Here is a 12033-nt window from a genome sequence, read left to right as displayed (position 1 = left end):
GGCCCTGAGCTAACATCTGTGCCCATCCTCCTCTATTTTGTATTTGGGACACCGCCACAGCATGGCTTGATGAGCGGTGCGTAGGTCTGCACCCGGGATCCAAACCCACAAACCGAAGTGGAGCGCGCGAACTTAACCACTCCACCACTGGGCCAGCCCCGACATTTTATCTTTTTATTTTTATTTTTATTTTTTTTCTATTTATTTTTTCCCCCAAAGCCCCAGTAGATAGTTGTATGTCATAGTTGCACATCCTTCTAGTTGCTGTATGTGGGACGCAGCCTCAGCATGGCCGGAGAAGTGGTGCGTCGGTGTGCGCCCGGGATCCGAACCCGGGCCGCCAGCAGCAGAGCACACGCACTTAACCACTAAGCCAAGGGGCCAGCCCCCGACATTTTATCTTTTAATGTAAGAATTTTCTCATCCAGGATGTGGTACTTATGAGATAGGGTTCCTGGTTCAGTCCCAGTGTGGACCTGTTGCCTTCACACTGTTTGATGACCCTATGACCCGTCCCTACACTCTGACCTAAAAGCATGGGCTGTCATTTACCAGCGAGGGCGCATTAGGGAAACGCATCCCCAAAATAAGGAAACAAACTCAAGAACTGATGCTTGCCCTTTGGATGAGAAGGATTTTCAGCTACAAAGGCCAGTCTCTCTCTGAGTTGGGTGGCCCTGTCGCCCTGCCTTAACTTCGTTTCCTCTTCTTAACAATCTTAATCTGGTGCCTCTACCTGCGGACAGAAGCAGTGGCTGCCCTCTCTTTCCTGTTCTCAAGGAAGAGTGTGAAGATCTATGATATGATGTTGTTCTAATGTTTGTTATTCTTCACAATGTACTTATCACTGTAGGGTAGAAATACGCCGTACAAAGCCATGGCTCCTGCTCTCAAGGAATTTATATTTTGTTCTTTCTTTCTCTTCCTTGTACCTTCTCTTCTCTTCCTCTATCACTTTTGAATGTGCATTTTAATTTCTCATAGGCAATCCAAATTGACCCCTCAGGGACCTTGCCTTTTAAAAGTGACTTAACTTTTAAGTGATTAAACTTAACTTTATATTAAGTTTAATGTATACCTGGTTTATTTTATTTATTTATTTTTTTTCTGAGGGAGATCAGCCCTGAGCTAACATCTGTGCTAATCCTCCTCTTTTTGCTGAGGAAGACTGGCTCTGAGCTAACCTCTGTTGCCAATCCTCCTCCTTTATTTCTTCCCCAAAGCCCAAGTAGATAGTTGTATGTCACAGTTGCACATCCTTCTAGTTGCTGTATGTGGGACGTGGCCTCAGCATGGCCGGAGAAGCGGTGCTTCGGTGCGCGCCCAGGATCCGAACCCCGGGCCGCCAGTAGCGGAGCGCATGCACTTAACCGCTAAGCCACCGGGCCGGCCCCTACCTGGTTTAATATATACCTTGTTGAGTAGCTTCTATGGGCCTAGCATTGTGCTAGGTGCTGTGGGATTCGCTTCCAACTGTTCATTGATTTATTCCTTCAGAATATGTTTACTGAACACCTACCGTATGCTAGACAGGCAGGCAAAATGTGTACCCTCATGGAGCTTACATTGTAGAGCTTATATTTTGGAGGAAGTAAGATTCATTTTCATGAAGCTATTGAGTGCGCACATCAGAAAAAAGATACAAAAAAGAATGCTGGAATGTACTAAATTGAATAGTGGTAGCTAATATTTGTTGAGCCTATGCTATATCTTCAGCTCACAGTATCTCTTTATTTAGGCCTAACAATGGACTTGTTTTCCCCATTTTATAGACAAAGAAATGTTGGCTTGCAGAGGGTAAGTAGGTAGTAAATGATAGGCAAGAGATTTGAGCCCAGCGGTCTGACTCTAGAGCCCACTGTTTTAACCACTACTCTACACTGTGTGACCACAGTTGAACAAGTGTTAAACCATGTAATATTGATGATAAAAGTCAGTCCAGGAGGGAGAAAACTAATATTGGCTTCTCTTGGCATTAGGCTGGCAAAGCCTGCCTCATCTGTGCCACAGATGTGGGGTGGGACAGAGACCTCCAGCCTGGGCAGGCTGTGAGGGGAGTGGATTAGCGTTGAAGCCTTGGGGGCGGGGGGTAAGGTGGGGTGTGTCAGAGTGAAGGAGTCAGACCGGGGTAAGGCTGGCATCTTCTCCAAGACTGGGAGAGTAGGAGAAGCCTTGAGATGGAGAACTGAGGTCCTTAGGGGAGTGGAGCAACAAGAATCTCGTGCTGAGGTGGAAACTTGGCAGAGGTGTGGATTTTGAGTGGTTGGGTTTAATTTGCAACTGGGAGTCTCCATTGGAGGGGAAGAGCTGCCTTCCCTGGTCACAGAGTGCTGGTCACCCAGTCCAGTTCTGAGGAGCCACACTTGAAAGGTTCAGTGACCCAGAGTAACAACTTGATGGAGTGGCCTTGGTGGCCCCACCCTGGGCCATGTCAGCCTCACCTAGAGTCCCCAGGTCAGAGAGGTGAGCCTTGATCTCTCAGCACAGGGCCTTAGTCTGTCACCTTCTCCCTGGAAGCCTCCAGGTCTATCTCAGTAGGCATTTTAACTCTTGGCAGTTCTTGGGACGAGCTGGAAGTTACATCCCAAGTTTTCTGGGGCCTGTACTAGGCCCCCCATGAAGGAGCATTTGCCTGGGGGCTGAGCATCAGGTGAATAATCTTTTTATTCCATTTAACTCTCTAATTTTTCTTTGGTGGGATTGTATTTTGCTATTTTCTTTCCATATCTCACCTCTTACACTTTACCATCTCCACTGCTGGTTACCACTCTTCTCAATTTATACATTTCATTAATATATTACTTCTGTCCCTCTCAGTCATTAATAAAGATGTTAAATAATTCTGAACCAAATACTCACCCCTGTAGGGCCCTACAGGACACTTCCCTTTAATTAGTTTGTGCTGCCTTTCATCTCTCTAATGTCCTTTGGTTTGAGATTTCCAGCTGGTTTGGAATCCATGTGACTTTTTATCCAGGCCCGTTTGAACCAATTTCAAGAGTGAAAATCTGAGAGACGTTTAACTGAGTGTTGATTCAGATCCAGGCCTACAGAGAACTTTGCTATATTCAGCTTTTTTTTTTAACACATTAATAGAGTACAATTTGGTCTTAATAAACTGAGCTTTCCTAACGTACCTCTTTCCAATATTCTTTTCAATCATAGCAGTATTTTCTCCATTAGTGTCATGGTAATTTGAATTGTGTTGATGTCAGACTTCACAAAAGGGTACCCTTACTGTCAGGAGTAATCCTCTTAGACCTTTTCCAAAATAACTGTTTCTTAGTAGTTGTGTTATTTCCAATATCTTATAATGACTTAATTTTAAAAAAATAGAAATAATTGGGTATTTTGTAATTATCTAATTAACCAGTTTCTCATGTCTCATGTGCTTTCTTATACAAAACAAGGAGTGATGTAAACTTGTGAGCAACAAGAGCTCATAGTATTTTATTAAATAATTTACAATTGTACAGCCATTTAAAAATAACTCTTGGGGCCGGCCCCATGGCGCAGCGGTTAAGTGCGCCCACTCCGCTTCATCAGCCCCGGGGTTCGCAGGTTCGGATCTCGGCCGTGGACCGACACACCTCTTGTCAAGCCATGCTGTGGCGGTGTCCCATATAAAGTAGAGGAAGATGGGCACAGATATTAGCCCAGGGCTAATCTTTCTCAGCAAAAAGAGGAGGATTGGCATCGGATGTTAGCTCAGGGCTAATCTTCCTCATGAAAAAAAAATAATAATAACTGTTAAGTCTTTAAAGTGTAACTGACAGGAAGTGGGCTATTCTGAGGTTAATTGCTGGACAGCACAAGGTTGTGAGGGTTACAGTCAGTGGTATTTTGATTTGATATGTGGAAATCCTTGGACATAGGATGAGGGAGGAACCTCACTGTAGGGCTTTAAGTAATTGTCTCTTTGAAGAAAGCCAGATGGTTTCACATTAACCACCCCCTTCTATGTGTAAGCTTGTGGGGCCCATGACTTCATACCAGGTTGTGAATTAACTCTTAATTAAAATACAAAAATAGATCTAAAATATTGAGTGTGTGGAACATTTGTGGGGAGATCATTCTTTGCCTCTTGTCTGTACTGGATTTTTAAAAATCTTTATCAGTAAAAATAGAAAATATATTTATGAGAATTGTTGCAGTACAGCCATATAGCTACTCTCTCTCTCTTTTTTTCTTGTATACCTGCACCATTTATTTAATGAGGTCCTCTCGGTAGCTCTTTGACTCATTAAGATTAGGAGAGGTTCTTCCAGCAAACAAAAGACAACTAATCTGACACTCTTTGAAAACAGACCAGAAGCATCTGCTTTCACAAGATAGGCCAGGACTGGATTCCATCCTAGACAACCAATGGAAACTTCTCTAAACAATAAGGTTTTAAATGAAATCCTTTTGAAGTAGCAGGGCTGTCTCTACTCAGGGGGAAATAAAAAGTTAATAAGGCGACGTGGCGGGTCCTCTTACGGTGTTTGTAGAGCCATTTAAAGAGCAAAATATAACTCCCTCAAAAGTCTTTTGCACATTAGTTATAAGGTTCTCTTTATCCTCTACTGAAATGAGAGAAGCAGCATTTATTTGGCACGCTTGAAAATTTTGCTTGAGCAGACATCAACAGTGTAAATATAAGAGGCGAGAAGGGCTATCTAGAAAGAAACCTTGTTGACTGGGATGTAAATATGGGTCTGCATCGAGGTTTACATAAAGCAAAACAAAACAAACACACCGTTTATCTTGTCCTCCTAGGAAGACAGTGGACTCCTCTGGTGCAGGGTCGGCAAAATTGTTCTATAAAGAGCCAGACAGTAAATATTTTAGGCTTTGCAAGCCGTGTGATCTCGGTTGCAGCTACTCAGCTCTGCCACTGTAGTGCGAAAGCAGCCACAGACAATACGTAAATGAATGGGCATGGCTGTGTTCCGAAAACACTTTATTTGTGGACACTAAAATTTGAATTTCATGTATTTTCACATGTCATGGAATATTCTTCTTCCTTTGACAATTTTTCATGGGCCATACGAAGATGTGCGATGGACTGGATTTGGCGTGCTACAGGCAAATCCAGTAGTTTGCCAATTCCTGATGTAGTGCACACATAGATCGTGTGTCCCCCACAATGCCTAGCACTGTCCTAGGAACCCTTTAGGTGCTCAATAAATACTTGTTCACTTAGCTGTCGCTGTGTCAGAGCAAAGAGTAAGGCTTTTGCTGTTCAGCACACACGTGACATTTGCTAGGGATTTATCTTGAAGTCTTTGCTAATCCTGCCATTCCAAGTACCACTCTTGCAGATAATTTCCTCCATAAAATGCAGTCAAGTATAACAGAATAATTAAAGTGACCCTTTCAGGCCCTTCGTGATTCTATAAATACGGGGCTAAAGTCCTTTACTAAGTGATTAAAATAAATTCTGCCACCAAAATCAATTCTCTGTCACATTACATCATTGCTGTGATGACATTAACGATGAATTTACCTCAATCTGCAAAACCAGTCTATAGTAATAATGAGTGATGGTGACCACTCTACCATATAGCGCCTGTGTTTACTGAGGAGTAGAATGATAAACCTTTCCTTTCAGCAGGGTGGGCAGCCCCAGCAGCCCAGCTAGGCCATCGTGATGAGCATTACACATACAAAGGAGCAGAGGATACTAGGCTGCATCAAGAAGCGGGTGGTAGGCAGGTGTTGGACATGACTGAGGCTCTCCCAGTGTCTTAAGTGGCTTCCTCCTAGACCTTATCCTCTACGTGGATATACTTGGCATCTATGGCTTAGCCAAATTTCACATGACTATGTGTCTCTAGACCTGGGGGTCGTTTTCAAATGTCAAGAGTGTGGGTTTGAAATTTACTCATGCTAAATATCTGCCATACTTTATATTGGCCAGAATTTTAGAATCTTGCATCCTGTTTTGGTCACCATATTGTAGAAGAATGCAGACTTGGCTGGAGAGGGTCTACAAAAGAACAATAAAATGGTCGACGGTAGCATCTGTAGGAGGAAAGTGAAAGAAATCAGGATTGTTTTGTCTTTGAAAGGGAAAATGATTCTTGCCCTCAAATAAAGGGCTTTTTTTTAGGGGAATTTGGTTAGACTTTGCAAATGGAGAAGTAAGTTGCATAAGCCTACATGATATGGGCCACGTAGGTGATATGAAGCGATTCCAAGGGAAACGTTCTTGATAAAGAAAGGCCTAATAAAGCTTGTGATGGGTACCAAGGAAGAGATGGTGCTATCTGTAAGCTGTGGAGAAGAAACGGTTGGCCATAATGGTTTAGGCATCCAACTACTTGTTATTGGGTGACTAAACTAGTTGATTTCTCAAGGTTTTTTTCCTGCAGAATACCCCTGATGCAAATAGCCTAACTGAAACAAACACAAAATAGGAACTGCTTTCTTGGGAATTAAATTTATCCAGAATGACATTTATTCCAACTTAATGATGAGTCTGTGGTTGGCCTGTGGTCGGTGGACTCCTTGTCTTTTCCTTCATTTTGTTATATTGTGAGCCTCCAGAGGCTGTAAGGCAGTGAGCATTTTTAAGACTCTAGTGATATCTCACTCTTCAGACAGAATGTCAGACTCTTCAACTGTATTTACAACTGTCTTGTGAGACAAAGACTAATTGGTTTGACCTCATGCTGTCGCATGTTGAGAGACATGAATCTTCAGCACTCTTCCTTGAATTCATTGATTTCATTAAACACTGTCTGCTTGTGTTTGCGAAATGTTGTAATTTCCCAGTGGTTTTTTCGAACTGTAGCGCATAAACAGATTTTTTGGAACAGTGCCATTTCTTAGCTTTGATCTTGTGTTTTAATCTTTTATTTCCAATAGGTCTTCTACATTAAGTCCATTGAGCCAAAGAAGATATCCACCTTAGGGAAAAGTAACGTGATAGTCACAGGAGCGAACTTTACCAAGGCATCTAACATCACAATGATCCTGAAAGGAACCAGTACTTGTGATAAGGATGTGTAAGTTGAAATATTAGTAATTTATCCTTGGTAATATAGTAAAAAGCTAAAACTTATACCAAAATTATGTCACTGTGATTATAATCTTTATATAGTCAAATTATTTCTGTGTGCCAAAGTGGGCTAATTAGTCTGCATATTTGATATAACAATTTCCATAGGTGAAATAATGTAAACAACACATCTGAAGTTAATTGTGAGAGAATCTGTCCCGTGTTATGCCTGAAATCTCAGTGCACAATAACTTCAGGATGTTGTCTGTTTTGGGTCTTGAATTGTTTTCATTAACAAAATCAAGCATTTTGAGTAGCAAACATCATTTTAAATGATCCACTTAGAGAAATAGTTGAGTGCCTCAGAATTGATGGGAAAATATGACACCTCTTCCAATATATTGCCCAAAGTTGAAAAAAGAAATTTCCTGATCCGTTTTATTCTTTGTAGTCTTCTCTTTATTGGATTCCTTTCAGCCTCAAATGATAACTAAATGGGACATATATTAGTAGTGGGGGAAAAAAAAAAGAACAAAACACCCCAACACAAATACCTGGTCAGTGTACTGCTTGAGAATCATTATTTCTATGACTTCTTTTCCCCTAACTCATCCTTTCAATGAAATTTTGAGAGAGAAAAAATTTCAGTGTCTCACTGACATCCTTGTGCAAATGTTACCCGCCCCCAAAGAGATGTAATAATAATAATACAATAGATGATATGAGTTTTCTGCTTGTTAGCTTTTATAAGTTTGGCCTAATTTGAAGTAAAAGATGTTACAGTCTACGTGAAATATAATACTGGGCTAGTTCTCATCATGGAAATGCGTTGAAGACAATCTGCTGAAGCGTGGTGTTTTGGTTTTTAACTACTACAACAGATTTGTACATCATTTTAATTTGCCACACTTATTTACTAAATTTTCTGTTTTAATTCATTTGCTGCATGTAACTGCCATCCCCTTCCCCTCCTAGCAGTAAATTTGGGATGTCTGTCATCCTGATGGGAAAAGCTGCTCGTCAGTCACTTTCCTTTGTTCTGCTGTTTACCAGAATTATCAAGCACACATTAGTGGCTGTATCTATGCAACATAGGTATTTTTGTGTTGTTTATCCTGGCTAAATAGCTTATTGCAAAAATCTTTCATTTTGTGCAGTGAAATCTGTGAAGTTAGACACCTGTGTGTTCACTGAAAGGCAATCAACTTCACTGGAAAATAAGTAATTTTTCGGAGCGTTACCCTGTTTCTGACTCTCTGTGCTCTCATTTCAATTCTGAATGTGTCTTGAGATAGCGCAGTTATTAAATTAAATGACTAAGAGACCTTTCTGCATGTAGCATTTCAGTAACCACATCTGTGTGGTGAACCCAACAAGTTCATGAGCAGTGAACATAATACCCAGTTAATCCTATATCTGAGTTCACACCGTAATCCCAAACTCTTTTAATATGGTATTTTTTAAATGCCTAATTATTCCAAAGAGAAAAATACAAAAATCGTAGTGGAATGACCCACATTTCTATCTTTCTCCTTCCAAAATTTATAAACAGGTTTGAATTTTAATCATCAGCCATTTTACAATGAATCTCCTAGAGTCTGGCTCTGAATATAAACTTTAGAATGTAAATCTGAGATAGTGTAGGCAAAAACTGATTCAAGTGTTTTTTGAATTTGTCTTATTGCTAGAATATATTATTACTACTTAACGGATATGTGCATTAAAGTTAATAATCATGCACATATCCTTTGTTTATTTTTTCCCCCCCAAAGCCCCAGTAGATAGTTGGATGTCATGGTTGCACATCCTTCTAGTTGTTGTATGTGGGACGCGGCCTCAGCATAGCCAGAGAAGCGGTGCGTCGGTGCGCGCCTGGGATCCGAACCCAGGCCGTCAGCAGCGGAGTGCGCGCACTTAACCGCTAAGCCACGGGGCCGGCCCTGCACATATCCTTTAGATGGTAATAATAGAGTCTCACATAGCATAATTATACTGAGCATTATTCAGACGCAACCCTGTCTTAATGATTTGTGCTTTAGAGGGTCATGTAGACGTGGTGCACAGAGGGAGCTGCAGGTTACACAGGGAATGTTGTAGAAGGCTTTGCTTTGACTCCTACGGAGTGTCAAGGGCACGCCCTGTGGATGTCAGGAGCACCCAGGACAGTCTCAGCTCATTTTCAGTCTGGAGGCCCTTTGGGAGGCAACTTGACTCTGATGCTGGTTGATTCAGAGACCCCCCTGCTCTTGGCATGGACTTCTGTCACGGGCCCTCTGCTCTTTGGACGGCAGAATTCCCATATCTGCCTGGGGTTGGGTTCTACCCTCCCAGAGCTTTGTCTGGGACTTCTTTTTTTAAGCTTTTCATGATGGAAATTTCCAAACATACACAAGAGAAAAGTGTGTAATGAACTTCTGCACCCATCCTCCAGCTTCAAAACTTAGCAACATTTGCCTTGTTTCGTCATGTTGTCTTGTTTCATCTATCTCTTCCTCCTTTTTGGAGGGGAGGGAAGGGTGACGGCTGGCGTTTTTTTTAAAGCATATCCCAGACACCATAACCTTTCATTCTTAAATACTTCAGTTTCTATCTCTAACAGATAAGGATAGTGCCCTTATCATATTCAACAAAATTGACAGTAATTCCTTAATATACTTCAATACCCAGTCCATGTTCCGCTTTGTATTAGGGCTTCTTAAGGGCAATGGTTACATCCTCTTTTTTCCCCACTTCTAAGGGAAATGCAAATAAAAAGATAAAAATGCACAGAAGAAAGAGGAACCCAGCCCCAGATAATACCCAGACTGGGTAAGTGGCCCCTGATTAATCAGCAGTTGCCTGCAGCTGTTCTCCTGATAGTTCCTGAACTGTTGTAGCTCAAAGTGAAATTCATATGCTGTCGCCTTGCATAATCAGTTGTACTAAGTGTCTGTGTCATTTAAGAGTTCTTTTTCTACCCCTTTCTAGGATACAGGTCAGCCATGTGCCAAATGACACCCACATGATATTCTCTCTTCCATCAAGCAGAAAAGAAATGAAGGATGTGTGTATCCAGTTCGATGGCGGGAACTGTTCTTCTTTAGGACCCTTGTCTTATATTGCTCTGCCCCAGTGTTCCCTCATATTTCCTGCTACAACCTGGATCAGGTACTTTCTAGATTCATATTTTTCTCTCGTTGTGGTTAAAAGGGTCACGTACATAAAGATCATAGATTTCACTCAAATAAATATAGAAATAGTAGTGAGATCTAAATTCTTCTCACAGAATTCCTCTTAGGATTTATTCCTAGAAAACAAATTCAAACCTGACAAGCAGGTTGCTTCCCGTTGTCACAGTGAACGCTATGAGCATATCCTGTTTTACTCTTAGCTGTGGCTGCCCGGAAACTCACAGCTAAAATGTTTGTTCAATTGCAGTAACAATATATTCTTAGCCTAGATTTCTGATACAGACAGATAACCCTCTTTACTACGTCTCACTCCTGCCCATGACGCAAGTCTTCTTTCTTACATTTTTCATTTTATAACCCTTAGAGTAAGCTGTTTTGAATTCTTTGGGGGAAATATTAGGAGCTACCTAAATTTCAAAGATGCTCCCTAAGTGAGAGATGGATATTCCAAAATAAATTCTTCTAGATAAATCCAGTATATTAAGAAAAAAAGTTCTTTCCTAGTTGAATTTAAATTCACATTCAGATTTTAGAATATAGCTGAAAGATATTTTCTTCACCTAACACAGCATGAAGCTAATTTTCAAAATACTATTTAGGTGAAACTACAGATGAAGCTTTGTAAAAAAAAAAAAAAAAAAAAAGAGGAAAAATCACTTCTAATATTCTTATTTAAGATTAAGTGAGAGGTGGATGTATTAGGCTGCTAGGGCTGCCATAACAAAGTACCACACACTGGGTGGCTTAAATAACAGAAATTTATTTCATCACAGTTCTGAAAGCTAGAAGTCCAAGATCGAGGTGTCAGCAGGGCTGGTTTCTTCTGAGGCCTCTCTCCTTGGCTTGTGGATGGCCATCTTCTCCTCCCTGTGTCCTCACATGGTCTTCCCTCTGTGCATGTCTGTGTCCTAATCTCTTCTTCTTATAAGGACACCAGTCATATTGGATTAGGGCCCATCCATATGATCTCATTTGACCTTAATCACCTCTTTAAAGACCCTGTCTCCAAATGCAGTCACATTCTGAGGGACTGGGGGTTAGGACTTCAACATATGAATTTGAGAAGGGGGCACAATTCAGCCCATAACAGTTGCATGAGGAAAACTGAAATGTTAAAACCAAGGCTCTGGCATGGCACACCTCCACTCTGGGTCTAAATCCTTCCTGTAAATGAAAGCAAACATTGTTGCGACACTCCTCATGTGCCTAGTGTGTTACATCTATTGACTTGGTTAATCCTCACGAGTCTAAGAGGTCTACTATGGGTAGCCCCTTTTCCAGATGAGGACGCTGAGGCGTGGAGCCTTCAAACCACTTGCCCAGGCTCCCAGGCCATCTGGCCCAGGGTGCTGTGCTCTGACCGCCACAGAGTTCTGCTTTACCGTAAAATAAGAGGCTTCTTAATGTGACATTCTGAGCTTTTGTCTCTCAGTTGCTCTGGGGTGGCTGCACTTTAAGCAAGAACATAGCTCTGCAGTCTGGCTAGCAGCAGAGCACGCTTGGCTTGGTTTTCTAGTAATGGCGATAGGCTGGCATGAGGCCAACTCAGCCCTTTGCCGTCATGACTGGAAGGTTCAAGGCTTAATGTTTTCCCTCTGCCCTACACAAACTGACCTGCTCATGCCCACCTTCTGGTCTTGTCATCAGGGGCTCGGCCAGCCTACGCAGCTGACATACCCAGGCTCCTGTCCCCGGGAATGAGTGTCTAGCAACTTGTGTGAATGGAGATGCTAGGGCAGCCAGACCTGTGGACAGCTGTTTATTTCACATCTAATGACTGCTTTGCTTATATGCCATTATGCACCGAGAATATGTGAAATCGTTTGGCTTGGTGTTGGAGAGAGAGAATGTAGCTGCTATTTATATGATTTAGAAAAT

General features: G+C 41.7%; 1 protein-coding gene across 3 annotated transcripts in view; it reads left to right on the top strand.

The window, feature by feature from the left end:
- Positions 1–12033, top strand: part of PLXNC1 (plexin C1) — a 147237-nt gene that overhangs the window by 75974 nt on the left and 59230 nt on the right. For all 3 annotated transcript variants that reach the window (XM_058568651.1, XM_058568650.1, XM_058568649.1), the window contains exons 10-11: positions 6853–6992; positions 9953–10132. In XM_058568651.1, coding sequence (XP_058424634.1) covers positions 6853–6992; positions 9953–10132 — 320 coding nt within the window. The remainder of the gene's footprint in view (positions 1–6852; positions 6993–9952; positions 10133–12033) is intronic.

Source organism: Diceros bicornis, chromosome 25 (assembly GCF_020826845.1).
Source record: "Diceros bicornis minor isolate mBicDic1 chromosome 25, mDicBic1.mat.cur, whole genome shotgun sequence".
Taxonomy (NCBI): Eukaryota; Metazoa; Chordata; class Mammalia; order Perissodactyla; family Rhinocerotidae; genus Diceros; species Diceros bicornis.
Note: the sequence above shows the minus strand (reverse complement) of the source record. Positions and strands in the feature narration are given on the sequence as shown.